The sequence below is a fragment of the Sciurus vulgaris genome (genome assembly GCF_902686455.1).
Source record: "Sciurus vulgaris genome assembly, chromosome: 8".
Classification (NCBI taxonomy): Eukaryota; Metazoa; Chordata; class Mammalia; order Rodentia; family Sciuridae; genus Sciurus; species Sciurus vulgaris.
The window spans coordinates 9,699,619-9,717,742 of record NC_136468.1 but is presented as its reverse complement, the minus strand read 5'-3'; the positions used below and the strand labels follow the sequence as shown (position 1 = coordinate 9,717,742).

At 37.6% G+C, this 18,124-nt stretch overlaps 1 protein-coding gene across 2 annotated transcripts in view; it reads left to right on the top strand.

The window, feature by feature from the left end:
* The window catches only part of CNTNAP2 (contactin associated protein 2), a 2,020,421-nt gene that overhangs the window by 564,731 nt on the left and 1,437,566 nt on the right, over positions 1 to 18,124 (top strand). For both annotated transcript variants that reach the window (XM_079149276.1, XM_079149277.1), the window contains exon 2: positions 15,183 to 15,293. In XM_079149276.1, coding sequence (XP_079005402.1) covers positions 15,183 to 15,293 — 111 coding nt within the window. The remainder of the gene's footprint in view (positions 1 to 15,182; positions 15,294 to 18,124) is intronic.

Here is an 18,124-nt window from a genome sequence, read left to right as displayed (position 1 = left end):
GTCTTTGCAGATCCACCAGCTTTTGCTTTCTATTCCCTAGTTAAGCAAACATTTTTTTTTCCTCAAATGAATTATAAAACCTGTGACTGATAATTTTTTGTCAAAAACAGGAAATCACTTGAGTGTGAAGAAATAATCTTGGCATATGTTCTTAAATGAGTCAAGCATCCTATTAAAATAAGTGATCAAAGCAAATGAGTCCAATACCATATGTTATCATGTTTGCTTAATGAATGACTCTGTGCTCCACTTAGTCACCAGCATAAGAAATCTTAGTAATTTTTGTCTCTTTTCTTAAATTATCCCCCATATTTGGTTGAAAACCAAGTTTAGTCATCTTCCAAACTGTTCTTTGCATCTTCTTCCTGTTGTAATCCTGTTGCTACGATATCATTCACCCCCATGTTATGTCTAACCAGCACTGCTGTCTGAGAATCTCCTTGCTTCTAGAAGACACCTCCAACAATGAATTTTCTACCTGGCTAGATATCATTATATTATACCTTTATCTAAATAAGACAACTATTTTAGTAGTTTCTCAATGCCTACAGAATGCAATCCACATCTACAGCATGATATTTATTAGCTTGTGAAATCTTGGTAAAAGATGACCAGCTTCAGACATAGTACTCATCCAATAAACATTTGTCAAGAGAATAGATGAGAACATGGAAAATAAGATTGAATGAATGAGGTATTTACACAACTTAACCCTTGCATCCTGTCTGTGAATTCAATGGGCAGGCCTCTTCCTCTCCACTAATCATTCTTTCTGGGTACCAGTCACTGTCCTATGGGCTGAGTATATGGAAGGGAAAAAAAATCCTGGGGTCTATCCCAGTGGATTTACCAACTCACAGTAGTCAGACTTTAAGTATATACATAGATTAATACAGAATTAATAATTGTCATAATTGTTGCAAAAAATAGAATTGGGTTCTCTGGTAACACACTGAATTTAGTTTAAAGGATGGTAGGTTTGGGAAAGTCTCTCCTCCTGGCTTCTAATTTAAGACAGGATCAGTTATCCATGAGAAAATTGGAGAAGAGCACTTTAGACAGAATAGTATTTTGCTTTTTTGCTTTTTGGTTGGTCTGTTTTCAATTCTATTTGTCTCATTCCTTCATGATGATATCATATATTCCCATATTTATACATTTTTTTGATACTGATTTTGCATGGAATGCTCTTTGCTGCCATATTCTATGTAGTGAATTCTTTTATTGTTACAGTTTGGATCTAGACTATCTCCCAAAAAGATCCCTAATGTAGCGAGATTCAGGAGTGGGGCTTCTAGGCACAAGGCTGTAACCTTATGCTTATTAATGGATTAATCCATCTGATGAAGTACTGGCTGGAATGGATCACTGGGTGGTAAGAGTAGGCAGGTGGGACACTGCTGGAGGAAGTAGGTCACTGGGACCTTGGCCTTGGTGACACTCACTCTTACTTGCTCACTCTCTCTGCTTCCTGGCTGCCACGTCATGAGAGGTTTGCTCTGTCCTGCCCTTTCTCCATGATGTGTCTGCCTTGGAGGCTGCCAACATGAACTGAGACCTCTGAAACCATGAGCCAAAATAAATCTTTCCTCTAGGTTGTTCATCAGGTGTTTTGATCATGCTGGCAAAAAGCTAACACACTCCATGTCCCGTGTGTTTTAAAATAGTAAAACTTGAAATTGTCCTTACTCTCTCAGGCAGAGGTCACTGACCTCCCCTTTCAGTCTCTTCAGTAACTCTTATTGTACTGGCCACAGTGAGCTGTATGCCTCTGTACTGGAGATGAGCCCTCAAGGAAGGAGATAAAACGTCTTCATCCTACCCAACACTGGGTTCTCTGTGTTAGTGAAGGCACTTGTATGAGATAATCAAATCAGATTCCTGGGAGATACAAAGAGATATTTTTCCAGTTGTCACTTTAAACATAGTATGTGACTCAAATTCTTAGTAGGTTCAATAAGGACATAAGGAAGTGAATGAATGATAGGTTAACAGAAATTAAAATAACCTAGTGATATTTTAGTATGGATCTTTTAAAATGAAGGTATGCCCAGGGAAATACATATTATTGCACTTACTTTTCCTTACTATAAACATTGGAGACAAGAGGTTGATTTGAGTTAGAGTTATTAACCTCAGTGGCAGCCTGTATGTAGAAATTAAATAGAATAATTTCTAAGTAGAAAACCACACTGTTTACATTGACTTTCACTTTCCTTCACGATGAATTTGGAAAACGTCATATTTTCTCTTGTGAAGGACCTCCATTCTTTAGTATCACTAAGGCCCAACTCCTCACAACCTCACAGAGCCCTTCACTGGCTACCCAGCTGCCTCTTCCTCAACCCCAGAATCTCTCTGCCTCCTTCCCTGCTATTTTCTCCAAGCCTCTCCTACTCCCCCATGACCTCTGCAGGGTCCTGAAAGATGCTCTCCTTGCCCCTGCTCCTGTGCTTCTCCCCTGTTCTAGACCTACCAGTCCACACACCTGGACAACTCTCTGGTTTGTTCCTGCTTCACCAAGTTTCTACTAAAAATGGCGCCTGATCTCTGAGTGCTTCCAGGGCATCTGACTGAAAGGACACTCACACCCACCCACCCAAACCTCATCTTCCTCTCCTGCTGTACTTTTGCCTATGACAACTCACCATCCAAAACTATATGTTTTATGATTTAATAATATAAAACTTATGTCCACTGAACTACCACTGCCGTAGGGACTCAATAGTTGTCAAATGAATAAAGGAGTGCATATCATCATTGCATCACTGCACAATTATCTTTAATATTATTGATTTTCCATATATTATAAAATCTCTTTAATTGAAGAACATTACAAATTGAGGAAAATAAAATCTAAAAGTGACCCAATAATATAAGCCTATAAACAAGGTTAACATTTTGGTTTATATATTTTTTCAAATCTTTTCATATCTATAAGTGGTATATAACTAGGATCATATTATAAATATTTTTTCATGAGCTAATTTTTTAAACTTGTCATGAATATTTTAAATTAATTTAACATCATTCTGCAAACTCACTCTGACCAACTCTACAGCATTCCAGTGCTCGTTTTGTACCTATCGAATGCATGATCTAATCTTAAGTGACTTAAGCCAGGGACATTGAAGGAGGCTTATCTGGAGCACTTTAGTCAATTATTTAAAGTTGAAGTGGGGCAAGTATTTTAGGAAATAGACTTGACTGTCTATAAGCACATTGTTTCTTATTGTTAAATACTGTCCTTGAATGAACCAGTTAATGAAAGTAGAGGCAAAATGTAACAATTGCCAGAAGGTCAACAAATGAAAATCTAAAAGAGCCACCTCCATAGGAAGACTGTCAATCAAATCTTTAAGAGTACTCAAATTCATTTATTCATATTTCAATTGACCTTGACAGTTTCCAAATTATTTGTTTATTAGATTTGCTAGGTAATTCTGCCTCCTTATTAGATTGTAGACTTTGAGTTTAAAAAAAAATAGACTATTGTCACCATTGTTTAAGAGATAAAATCTCTGCCTGGTTTTTGAGCATTGAGTCTTCTTGAACACCATTTCCTTTTTTTGCACAAAGTAATGGGAATTAAAATTTCAAAAGCATTTCCAGATTACACAAAGTGTAAAAATTGACTTTTATATTATTATTTTATGTTATAGGATTTATTTCTATGAAATTAGGAGATCAATTTAGAGGAGAAAAATCTTATTTTTTAAAAAGTCTCACAAATCTCTTTCTTCTATAGTATATAACAGTTTAGTAGATAATTTGAAACTGATTCATCTGTTATACCATCTGTCAGAAATATGCTGCAGCTGTTAAATGTCCAGCAAAATTTGAACTACATCTCAAAGTAATTTGCCCTTGGTACATGCAGACCAGACAATTTCCTATTTGATTTACAACCATGATTCTTGCAAACGTGACTGAATTTTTAGCTATACTACTTTTGTGAATTTTCCAAACTATCTGGACAACAAAAAGAAACTAAATCGGAACCAATTTTTAAGAGAATAATATTGAACTCAACCATTGCCATACACTATTGACCAAACTGTGTTAAGTATCTGTTTCAATATATGAAGAATTCCTATTTTATGCACATGGAGAATGAGAAGAGGTTTCTTTCTTCAAGCAGAGGTCATCATATGGCAGAAAGATCAATTTATAAATCAATTTCGATCAAATGACAATATCGAGATACTAATTTCAGTGAGAAAGAATGAAAACATAATGTTAGAAACATCAGAGTCTTACCTTATTTTGAAGACTGAAACAGGGTAAGAAAGAGCTAACTCAGCATTGCCTATGTCTTCAACACTCATAAACTCATTAGCTGGAGCCATGATATTTGAAAACTTTTAGAGGTAAATATCGATGAGTTAGACAAGCACTATGTAATTCAAGGGTTTTGAATTACATGACGTTTTAGGTTGATAAAGATCAGAGGGATGATCTTTCTTATCAGGGACACAGAAGATCTATGTATCTGTCAAGGCATAGAGCCAACTCTCTTCTGCAATACAGATTTTAAAATGGAAAATACAAAAATGTCTAGTAGAAGCTTCACAGATAAATAATATGTCTTATTAGTCAAATTCAACACTATCTTGCCTGGCTAACTGTTAGATGGATTTATTGCTTGCCAGGAATTCATTGACTCAATAACTCTCCAGAGTTCATGCTGCCTGCCAGTTCTTATGCCCTGGGAATACAGGGTGGGTAAATGTGATGGGTGTCCCTCTCTTCATGGTATTTAGAGTCTGTTCAGTAAGTAAGTAATATATTTAAAAACAAGACGAAGGATAATTTCACATTGTGATTGGTGCTGTGAACTAATCAGTGTAGTGGAAGAGTAAGCCTGTCTGGAGAATTTGAAGAGAGAAACTGAGCTGTTAATTTAGATGAACAGGTCACAGAAGCAGAAGGTGACCTTTGCCTTGGTGACAGAGGGGGAAAAAGTCTTCATCCAGCTCTTTTAGAACTGGGGCAAGACTCTTTAGCAAGCATCTTGGTTGGTCTGAAAAGAGAAAGAAGAGTGAATCTAGAGCCTAGTGACCCAGTGGAGGGGTGAAATAAGCTGTCACGAGGGCCATCTGAGGGCCAGACCATCTCAGGCCCTGGTGGCCTCAGATTTTATAGTGAGTGAAGCAGGGGGAGGTTGTCCAGGTAAGGCATCATCTGATCCTCATTTATACAAGGTCCATCTGGCCACTGAGAAGAAAATGAATTGTAAAGAGAGAGGGACTGAAGCAGGATGTAAGTGCCTGTGTATTGAAGGAACGAACAAGACAAAGCTGGTGTCCTTGGCTGAGCGTATTCAATTAGACATACCAGTCGAATGACCAATTATGAACGGGTCTCTCTGAGAATGCATTTAAAACTGCAGGGACTTCTCCCTTTCTGAAGAATGAAAGGCTGATGTAGCACAGAAGATATTGAAGTTTCCGCAATACTATGTATAAAGGATATCACCTCAAGTAAATTCTTCCCAGGCCAGGAGAGCAAACTGACAATTTCAGTATGATGAGATCTGCAGAGCCCATAAAGCCAACGCAACGTGTATGGAGTTCATCTAAAATCAATCTAGAGATGGTGCATCCTTAAAATATAGACCTTAAAAGCACAGGCCTTATTATCAGGTGCAGTTCGCTGTTTGTTTGTTTTTGTAGCAAGTCAAATATCCTTAACCACTAAGGTCTTAAGCTTTGTTTGTAAAATGGTAACAATTCTATGTCAAAGTGTTACTATAATTTATTCAGCAAGGCCATCCATTCAGAATATTTAACAAATTACCTGTCACAGAAACACTCAATAATGATTGCTATTACTACTCATTGATTTACTGATTTTGTTTTAATGACCTCTGTCATCACATTCCTTTCATGCTGGTCCACTTTGAAAGGGCTGAGATACAAGTTGGGAAGCTGCCTCATTCAAACTCTCGGATACTACAAGGCAGAGAGTAGCACAGGGGACTTTGTCTCATTGAACAGAAAATAAACCAAAAATACAGAGTCACCTCCATCTGGTAGGAAACAGGAAAGACTCAGTGAAATGAAGAGGAAGGAAGAGGCAGGATTTCTCTTTCTCTCTCTCTCTCTCTCTCTCTCTCTCTCTCTCTCTCTCTCTTTTATTTAGGGATTCTCACTGCATATCAGATAAGGTACATCTGTTCAGTTGATAATTTCAGTTCCACCATCTTTAGCTTTTTCCTAAAGTAGCACTTGAAACAACATAACCTAACTTCTCTGCATGACCACGCTCCCTGCTCTCTCCCTTGATAGCATGGGAAAATAACCCAAGTCCATTCCCCCGTAGACTATAAGGAGAAATGAGTGATTCTCACAATCCAATTGTATTATCTATTTTTACTGGGGGTACACCAATGTTGTATTTTCTGTGTAAAGAAAATTCACTTTGCTATTTAGAACCTGGTATAAATAATACAAGATATCTTCATATAAAATGAAATGCATAAAAATGTGTTGATATCTATGTGAGAATTTCTGAGATCGATTATTGAGTTGAAAAATCTGTTAAAGACCAGACTGTAAATTCTGTTGCCTGTGCAAATGTCAGTGAGATTTAATGCATGTATATGTGCTCTAGCAGGAGTGTGTTTCAGAGACTTTATTCAGGTGCATGGTATTCGCACGAATATATAAAATGGAGTGTGTATGTTAATGGTTTGTGAAGATCATACTAGTGATTACTTTTATGAACTTTGAGGTCCTTTCTTTTAAGCATCTTCTTTTTCTTTGTGTTATATGAAATTTCAGGCCAGGGGGGCTGAAGGAAGGCATACAGAAAACAATGTATAAACCATAAAAATGGGAGAATAATATTACGTGGGCGAAAGTCTAAAAATTAGCAGATGGTATAGGATATGGAATAGGATTTAACGATAGTTTTGCCCTAAGGAGAAACAAACATTTTTCTAGTGTACTCCTTCCTTCCTTCCTTCCTTTGCAACATAATCTAGGTACCAGTATTGAACCCAGGGGCACTAAACCACTGAGCCACATCTCCCGCCCTCTTTATATTTTATTTAGAAACAGGGTTTCACTAAGTTGCTGAGACTGGCTTTGAACTTTCCATCATCCTTCTACCTCAGCCTCCCAAGTCACTGAGATTACAGGCATGAGCCACAGTACCAACTATGATTTTTGAACCATTTTTTTACAATTGCTATGGTTTAAAAAAATCATGGAACTGATTCAAAACTGGGAAAGTATTTTAAATAAACAGAAGGACTAAGGAGACTGTGGGTATGATGGGATTAAATAATTTTCCCAAATTCATGTCGCTAGCAATAAAATCCAGACTTTTGAATCTAAGGGGCAAGCTCTTCTGCCATTGGTAATATTGGGTAATGCCACCTCTGAAAGTTATGACTATCCCAATAAAACGTTTATTAGGCAATAAGTTGATCAAAAGAGGACATAAATTTATAAAATCACCTCAATGTGCAAAACAAATTATAGAAGATATTATAAGAGGAAAAATATTTTATTCCTTACATATGTTACTGAAGAAAAATACACTGCTTGACTACCAGATAATCTAAACTGTAAATTAAATTGAAACAAGGTCTGGCCTTTAGGAGCGATTATATACTTGGGGGAGGAGAGTTCTCACAGAAGACCTGTGGAGTGACTTGTGCTTGCTTTCATATCATGGTGGAAGGTCAAAGTTAGCACATTTCTCTGGTGAATTTCATAATGCTTGTTCAAGTGATGTGTGCTGAGAAAAGGACACAGAGCACCAACCTTCCAAGTGCATCCCAGGGAAATATTCTTGCTACCAGGTGCTCCCTTTATGGGAATAAAAATAATGAGAATGTTGCAATGATTTAAAAAAAAGAAAAAACAGATTGGGCTGACCTACCATTCTTCCTTCTTTTCTTCCTTTCTTCTATAAAAACACAAACTCATAATGGTGGGAATAAAGTCTCTGAACCATACAAGTGCTAAATCTTACCTGCATATTCTCTTGGCAAGCAAGATGCTACTAATAATTTTACAAAAACTTTACGGGGTACATTAATCTCAATGATGACTCAAGCAAGCACTTGGGTTATGATTTCATATGTCATTCCATTCAAATCCTGAAATGTCTATGTTATGGTTTGGATTGTGAGGTGTCCCCCAAAAGCTCACAAGTGAGACAGTGCAAGAAGGCTCAGAGAAGAAATGATAGAGTCATAAGAGTCTTAATCCAGTCAGAGAATTAATTCCCTGATAAGGATTAACTGAGTGGTAACTGAAGTGGTAGGGTGTGACTGGAGGAGGTGGGAATAGGTACATATTTGTATCTGGCAAGCGGAGATCTTTCTTTGTTTCCTGATCATCATGTGGGCTGGTTCCCTCTGCCACACTCTTTCTGCCATGATATCTTACCTCACCTCAAGCCCGGAGGAATGGAGTCTGCTGTCTGTGGATTGAGACTTCTGAACCCATGAAGCCCACAAGTAAACTTATCCTCCTCTACAATTGTTCTGGTCAGATCATTTAGTCGCAGTCATGAAAAAGCTGACTACAACAGTCTATTAAACTGTGCAAGAAATAGCAGTTCATTTGTTTGAGGTGTTTTCCCTCTGTCTTCACAGCAATATAATTTAAGGCATGATCTTTCTGGGGAAGCCAGCAAATACGGTGTCAGGAAAGTAACACAGCAAGCAGCAGGTTGTAGAAGATACACATTAGGAGCATATTCAGATTGGTAAATGCGATTGCCAGTTGTCAGGCATGTGGACAAGCAAACAGAGTAGAGAAGGTCCGGAGCAGGAGGCAAGATGCAGGCTGGAGAACCGAGTTGGAACTCCAGACCCTGAAATGGACAGAAGAGGAAGAGAGAAGACCTCTCGAAGGAGTTACCCTACTTCTTAGAAAACCAGAAAAGGGAATTGGTGCAACGGTTCAGCTTATAATTCCACACAGTTTTTGTCTTAAAAACAAGGCTGAAACCCACTGATTGGAAGCAGGATATGCATTTTTGAGGAGTCTTGCCAAGGCCTCTTCCATTTCTCCTGACTATGGAGAGCAGCGTCACCAAACCTGAGGCAGGGAAGACGTGCAATACAGGTGAAGTTGCTCCACCTTCAAAAGTTAGGAATTGTATGCACACTAGAATGTGTGGCAGTCCCTGAGGCATGCCATTGAGAATGTCTCCTTCAAAGCAGCTTTCCCTAATACACAGAGGCGATGTAATGGCTAAAGCGTCTACTCAGGAAGCACTGTTTTGTTCTGGAGGCCTTGCTGTTCTTAATTGCCCTCCTGGCATGGATTGTCTCAATACATGTGCAATATAAAGCATAACCCAAGTTCTAGAATTTTAAGAGAAAGTATTTTGTGAATATTTTCCAAATTGCTTTTAATGAGAAAGAAGTTTGAGTCCATATTCTAATGAATGACAGGTGAGGTCCCTTGACCTTGCACATTACTGCCCATTTCCCTTGCTGATGGCCAGCACTCCCAACCATGCCCTCTCAGGCAAAGGGCAACAGACACTTTCTCTGTGCCAGTAATTCCTCTGTTCCAGCTTGAGTTAGTACAGCATTCTTAACAGCTCATCTGCCTTCCTGATTGACTGAAATTGCACAAAAATAAAACTCAAGACCCATCTGCTGCTCTAGTTTCCATCCAAGATTCCTTGGAAGGGAAGTACACTGGAGACCAAATATTTGCCATAGCTTTGTGTGGCTGTAGTTCTGGAAGTCATCCCAGCATGGGAGAATGCCATACCAAGTCATTTCAAGTCTCTATCTCCTTCTCCTTTATTTACTACTCTATCAAAATTCTAACTTTCTCCAGGGGTTTGTCTGATTTTCTGGTATTTAATATCTGCAGAATATTGTGATAAGATGCTCTAGCACAACAAGCCAGCCAGTCCTTTAGAGTGTCATGTGTAATAACCGGTATTACAGCTGGAAATAAAAATGGGGAGTTCATCCTAAGAGTCACCACAGCAGCATAAGCAAGCATGAAGTACGAATGCAGACATCTCTGGAATTTCATACCCACTGTGGCCTCTGTGATGTTGCATAAGCCAGTCCCTCTTTCCAGAATGTTCTTAGCTCTACCTACCAGTAGATCCTCTAATCTCTAGTTCTGATTCATTATGTGCATGCTATCTCACACCATAGCTAATTGCTAATCATTCCCAACTATGTGGAATATTTGTCAAACAAGGCTAGAGGCCACAAAAATTTTTCCATAAAAGGTCAGACGGTCTTTAGTTTCACAGGCCATGTGGTCTTTATTGCAACATTCTGTTGTTTTTGAAAACAGTATAGACGAACCCATAAATGAGTAAGTGCTTCTGTTCCCTAATGAAACCTCACTTACAGAAGCAGGAAGAACTGGATTTGGCCTGTAGGTCACAGTTTGCTAATTCCTGTGCTAGACATTCCTTGGAGTTTTCAGGGATTGAGAGAAACTGAGCTCAATTTCCTCATTATTATGTGGGAGTCCTCTGTAGGAAAGAGGTTGATTGACATATTCAAGGTCACACTTTTATGATGAAAGGAGATCTAACAAGCAACTCACCTATAGCATAACCTACCGTTTTTATCCTTATGTCATTTTGGTATTTGATTATATTCTATATAGTGTTTAATTACAATTTTGTGGTGGTGTTTTATGCTTTATTATCCTACGTGGGTTCTTCTATTGCCACTTATGGAAAAAGTGACTATATACATATATATAACACACACGCACACCACACACACATCCCATTTTGTGTATATTTACATATATTTAATGCCTGTAGTGTTTAAAAAATAAAAGGAAATATATATCAAATAAATATTCATGATAATGTCCTATAGGAAAAAGTATCTAAATGTAACTCTTATTTAATTTTATGGTTATATATTTAAAAGAGCATGAGTTTGGCAGTGTTTAAACTCTGATAATTTTGTAGTCACCTTTCACAAAAAAGTAATCTCTAATATAGTCTTTTCTTTCCTGATCTCAATTTAATTCTAACTTTATAACTCTGAATTAAATCATTTTAAAATTTCATTTTTAATTTTTCAAATTTATTTCTAATTGATGTTTAAAATAGATAAAAATACTATTGGTATCAAAATATTAAATTGTTACAGAAGTCGATTTTAATTAAGCATAATTTAATTAAACTATAGGTTGTAAAAATGTTTTATTTAAACTCTAAATTTCAATTAACTGATGCATGATTTAATCAATTCTCTCAACTTCATTTTAGTTATTTTCAATGTAAGTATATGTATTCACTAAATGCTTACTTTTAGAAAATGTGTCATTTATTATTTTCAGGTATAGGCTGGGCCTATGGAGAGGTTTAGACCAGAAAAAGATGCCCCAGGACGGTCCTGTCCATTTCCTCCAAATGGCTCAGGTCCATAAATACTCTGAGGTTTCCTTGACAAGGACCAGCCCCGTGGAACAACAGCCCCCTGTCCCCTTCACAGTCAGGCTCCGCAGGAGTGTTGATCACACCTCAGACAATGAAGGTGCTTTTGTGTTCTCGGTGTGTCCCTTGACACCTAAGTATACGGGGCAGAGCAAGCGCATTTCATGGGCTCCCGCCCTTCCAGCGGGCGCAGCGCATGCATGATTGAATGGGATGAAACGAATGTTAGCACCCCCTTGGGGACCTGACCAGTACTGCTTCCTGTGGTTAAATGAAAATTTAAGCCAAAAATTATAAAGATTGGACTTGAAAGAATCAGAAAACAGAAAATCAAATCAAAAATGGATCTCATCGACCATTATTTTATAGTAAATTTTAACAATGGGCATGAAATTTTTCACTTTGTAGTATAGCCTTGTGAACTGATTACTTTGAAAACACATTTTATGTTCAACTTTTCAGTCTTTTACATTGAATTTTCTGGGGAATGCTATCACACATACCTGCCATCTTTCTCAGAGGCACTTGTAGTCTAACTAAGAAAGATAAGAAATTTCACGATATTTTATCAGAATGGATTTGTTCATTTTAACTTCAGATTTGAATGGCTAAATAGTGATTCATTTCTTTGGGGACTTAACTCCACTTACATACATGAATTTTCAAGAGAGCTACTTCATTTCTTCTACTGGGAAACTTTTTTGTTTATATGTATAAAGATAAGAATCATTCTGGAATTGGTTCAGTTCCTTATTTTATTAAACGGAGTTCTGAGCAAATGGGAACATATTTTGGAAATAAAAATCACCTTTCTAAAAATTAGGTTTTGTGCCACGTTGTATGTTGACATTGTGCTTCTACACTTAGAGGCTTGTTGGGTCTACATTTTTTTTTCCTTTTTTCATTTATTTATTTTACATGTGATATTAGAGCATGTACCAAGTACCAAGCACTGTTCAGATCACTGAGGAGTAAGTACTGAACAAACTATCAAGTAGTGTATTCCCATAGAGCTTGCAGTGTCCCGGGAGAGAAGAGCGTGAAGCAATTCAATGAGGTCACACAGGGGTGCTGAGTGCTGGGAAGGAGAATGAGGGGGACTGAGCGTTGGCCTCATGGTGGCCGGGCTTCAGTCAGCAGACGTGGATTCTTCTGATGACGGTTACTTTTTAGGTTGGTGATTGTCCTGTGTTCTCCCTCAGGGACACCTTTTTATCTCTCTCCCTTTTCTTCCTTTCTGTGCACTTATTTGTTTGTTTGTTATGAACTAGCAAAGCCTATTGGCAGTGGTGGTAAGTGACATTGAACAGAGACCTGGAGAAGAGCGGGGTGAGTCTCCTCACAGTCAGAATAGGAATAGTGAAGCCACCAGCCATTGAAGGAAGAGGAGAGGGGCCCTTCTGTGTGTGCAGCAATGGAGACGGTGAGGGGGCTGCTGTAGGTCAAGCCAGGCTTCAGACTGTCTCCCAGTGATGGGGACAATACCAGAGTCACCTGAACGTTGTCCCGAACACTCACTCATGAGGAGTTTGGTGTCAATGGTGCTGGAGATGTGAATCAATATTCATCACCTCACCGGTCAAGTGTGCACAGAACTGAAGTTAAGATGAACAAGTCCATTCTCATAGAATAGCGTTAGAGTTCTTTTCTTAGACTGACAGTGCCTCTGGGAAAGATGCATGAATATGTGATTTTATTTCTGCAGTAAGTTAAAAGTTAAAGAAGAAAAAGATTCATAAAACTTAATTTGAAAGTGCCAGTACATCAACCTATACTGTAAAGTGAAAGATTTCATATTAATTGGTTTTTTAAATTTTATTTTATTATTTTTTATTTTTACGCACTGCATTTTGATTCATTGTACACAAATAGAGTACAACTTTTCCTTTCTATGGTTGTGCACAATGTAGATTCACACCATTTGTGTAATCAGACGTGTCCACAGGGTAATGATGTCTGTCTCCTTCCACTATCTTTCCTACTCTACCCACTTCCTCTTCTCATTTTCTGCTACACAATCCAAAGTTCCTCCATTCTTCTCTTACCCCCCACCCCCACCACCATTATGTATCGTCATGCACTTATCAGAGAAAGCATTTGGCCTTTGTTTTTTTGGGATTGGCTCACTTCACTTAGCATGATATTCTCCAATTCCATTCATTTACCTGCAAATGCCAAAATTTTATTCTTCTTTATGGTTGAATAATATTCCATTGTGTATATATACACAGTTTCTTTATGCATTCATCTGTTGAAGGGCATCTAGGTTGGTTCCACAATCTAGCTATTGTGAATTGAGCTGCTATAAACAATGATGTGGCTGTGTCACTGTAGTAGGCTGATTTTAAGTCCTTTGGGTATAAACCGAGGAGTGGAATAACTGAATAGAAGACACAGAGACAAACCCATATTAGTTGTTAAAATTTACCATTCAGAGTAGATTAAGTCACATTTCCTCTATGCTTTCATAGATGTCTCTCTCACTGCCCTGTGCAAAAGGACCATCCCTAGAGCAAGCAGGAAGGCTAGAGAGTCTTAGGACAGCGATCGCTGTTGGCTGCTTGGACTAGGTCTGTTGTTTTAGTAGTCAGGGGAGATATACAACTTGAGATCATCTACCACAAGCAGCAGGGCCAATGCAGTGTCCCAGAGGTGGCAGGGTGGACTGAGTAAGCCAAGGGCTGGTCCTGAGCACTTCAACCTTAGGAAAAGGTAGACCTCAGGAAATTGTGGAAGACCTATCAGAGGAATCAGGGAGCAAGCAGCTAGAAAGGGGATGGTGGGCACTCTAATAGCATTTTAAAAGCCAAGTGCACAATAAGCTACAATTAGAATTCAGGTTTCATCTGCTCAGAGTGCAGCTGATTAGTTGAGTGTGGGGACTGATTCATTTTTCTGATGGTGAGTCTTTTTAAGTGGCGATTATTCTGTCTTCTTCCTTAGGGATATCTATTTCCTTTTTTTTTTTAAATTCATTTATTAGGATAATAGTACTTAACATGAGATCTACCCTTTTAACAGGCTTTAACAATTTTTGGCACAGTATATAATCTGCAAGCACAGTGTGTGCACATGAGATCTTTAGAACTTATCATCTTGTGTAACTAGAATTTTATACATGTTGATTAGCAGCTCCCCATTCCTTATTTTTGTAGTGTTGGTAAAATTCCTCCTTGTCTCTCTTCTTCCAATCTAATTCTCTGTTCCTGTAATACATCAATGCCTGAAGATTTCTAGGAGATGCCAGATATCAAAATTTGTTGTGCAAACACCCTCAATTTTACTTGCAGTTCTAAGATAATAAGTCTGAATGGAGCTCCTTAAGAACAATGTACTTTGCTATAGTTCTACTCTTGAAAATCAGAAGATTGAACTGCTTCTGTGACTTTTTATAATTAGCATAATTAAGTCACCTAAAATCTGACCTTTTGACAAATATCATTTCATGGATTTTAGAGTTGGTACTGGATCTAGTACTTATTTTAGCAAGCACATATCAATCATTATTTAAAGAGCTTCATGGGCCAGCCATGGTGGCACATGCCTACAAATCCCTGCAAATCAGGAGGCTGAGGCAGAAAGATCACAAGTTTGAGGACAGCCTCAGCAACTTAGGGAAACCCTGTTTCAGAATAAAAATAAAAAATAAAAACGGCTGGGGATGTAGTTCAGTGGTAGAGCACCTCAGATTCAATTCCCATTACTGCAAATAAATAATAATAATAATAATAATAATAATAATAATATAAAGAGCTTCATTGAATCTCTTTTCTTTTCAGAAAAATGTGATGAGCCATTGGTCTCTGGTCTCCCCCACATGGCCTTCAGCAGCTCCTCCTCCATGTCCAGCAGTTATTCTCCGGGCTATGCCAAGATCAACAAGCGAGGAGGTAAGGCAGATTTTCTTCCTTTGCCAATGAATGTGTTAAATAAAAATGTGATTTTATGACTTCATTTTAAAATATTTATTATTGCACAACAGCTCTTAGTAGGCACCCAGAGTCATTCTTGCCATTTCTACTAGAAGACCCACAGATACCATAAACTTCTCCTAGAGCCACAATTGAGGAATAATATAGGAAAATCTAGGCTATAAATGGAGAGAGTAAGTCAAAGTGGAAGAATTTTGAAGTCACTTGTGGCAATAAATTCAAAATAATATGAACGTTCTGAGTTAAGGAAATTTTTATCAGAAAATCTTTCTAAAGATATTTTAAAATATGTGTACCATACATGACAAATAGTACTATATGCACACAGATATTTTTCTTTTTTATTAATGTATCAACGGTTTCATATGAAAATGTAGGATAAATAAAAATGAGACCTTTACAGTTTTTCCTCCAGTGCCCCGCTTTGGTATTAAAGCTGCATAAAAAATAGTTAGACATTTAGTTGAGTTTTGGACTTTAAAATCATGGTATTCATTAGCTATTTATTGGTAATTTCAAATTTGATGACATTTCATGAAGAGGAAAGAAACACAATTAGAGGCAGAAATAGAAAATTCACTTCAAGGGGACATCAATAGAACTGTCAATGGATGGCAAGTTTCAGGGGGAAGAAGAAATATTTCCTTGGGCAAATATTAATTGGTCAAGGACCACCATTTTTTATTCAGTTAAAAATATGAATGGTGGTTGCCAGGCCTGGGGGGAGGTGGGGAATAGGGAAAGTTGATTGATAAGGAACAAAGTGTAAGTTAAACAGAAGGAACAAGCCCTGTATATGGTTGTACAACATGGTGACCACGGTCTCTAACATGGTGTTGTTCATGTGAAAACGGCTCAGAGAGTAGGTCTGAAGTGTTCTCACCACAGAAAATGTTCCCTCTGGGACAAGATGGATGTACTACTTAGCTTGAGTTAATCATTTCATAATGTACACATATAGCAAAACATCATATTTTATGTCATAAATATATATATATATATATATATATATATATATATATTTTGGTCAGTTTTACCATAATAAGGTTTGGGGAAAATAGGAAGTTCTAAATAATAAAACAATACTGAACCATCACCAATTCAAGATACGTAAAATAAAAGTTAATAAATATAGAAGAGAAGGAAGAAGGGACAGAGGGATGAGAGGAAGGAGGAAAGGAAGGACCATCAACAAACAAGGACACAAAAGAGAACAAGAGAAAATGCAGAGGAAATTTTTTAAGAGGAAGAGGAAAAAGAAGAACATCAGAAAAGAGAAGGAGATAGGAAAGATAGAGTAAAACCAAAAGGAGGAAGAATACAGGTAAGGAAAAGCTAGACCACTGTATGCAGAACAGCGTGTACAGAAGTTTATAGAGGTGTGAAGAGACCTGTTATAGTTTGGACGTGAGGTGTCCCCAAAAAGTTCACATGTGAGACAATGCAAGAAGGTTCAGAGGAGACATGATTTGATTGTGAGAGTCTTTACCTAATCAGTGGTTTAATCACCTGATGGGATTAACTGAGTGGTAACTAGAGGCAGGTGGGGTGTGGCTGGAGGAGCTGGGTCTTCGGGGTATAGGTTTGTATCTGACAAGTGGAGATCTCTCTCTCTCTGCTTCCTGCTCACCATGTGAACTGCTTCCCTTCACCAAATTCTTCCTGTGTGATGTCTAACCTCACCTTGAGCCCTGAGGAATGAAGTCTGCTGTCTATGGATTGAGACCTCTGAAACCTTGAGCCCCTATATAAACTTTTCCTCCTCTAAAACTGTTCTGGTCAGATCTTTTAGTCACAGCAGCAAAATATCTGACTAAAATAAGGCCTTTGTCAGTAATAAGACTTGGGGACAGAGAGACAGAGGCAAAATAGAAGGATATATAGATAACAAAATGATAGGTCTGATTGAATGGCAGTGTTAATTAGCTCATCTTTTATGAACATGAGATAGTTGGCAAATTAATATTATTTACCAAAAATTCTGCTTGAATATGCTGAAAATGACATGTGGTTGTTTTAATAAACAACAAATTTTTCTATTCCATTAGAAAAGTTCATAGGCAACTGCCCTTAGAAGAAGAGACTTGTTAGCTGAAATGCAAGCTAAGAGTATATATGAGAGTAAGTCTCACTGATTGAGAATATGGTGTTATTTTTAGTATAGTGTGATATTAAGTATCTGAAAGAGAGAAAAAGGCAGCAGAGAATTCTCAAAAGAAGAAAAAGACAAGAGATTTGTGTAAGAGAAGCCAGGAATTTTGGAGTTGCGTTTTTGTATTTCACTGGTGGCAAGAATCATCTACCACGTACATTGTTCAAGCTTCTGAAAGTGAAAAGATCACATTTGAAAACCTAAAGAAACTTAGTAATCACACAAATACAGAAAAAAACATATTCTGTTCAGCATTATGTTGCTAAACATTGACTTCAAGTTTTATTATTTGCCTAAATGATATTCCTCAAATACATTTTAGAGAGAGACTGTATTTATAAATACATCGAAAAGTAGAATATGAATGCAAATACACATTCAAGATGATAGATCGTCATGCATTTCTTCATTGACTTTAGTTTTTCTGTCCCTACAATCCAAATTCATCTGCTATAATCTTGATGTCAGGGGCCAGTACATGACAAAACTGGGCAAGATGTGATCTTTGGTGGGAATCCAAGTGTGACTCTCACATCCTTTGGAAACCACTGTTTTTAGTTTGCTAATTTTTTGTTCACACCCGCTTCCTGGTTGACCTGTTCTGATTTACCTCCACACTCTTAACTGAAGAAGCACT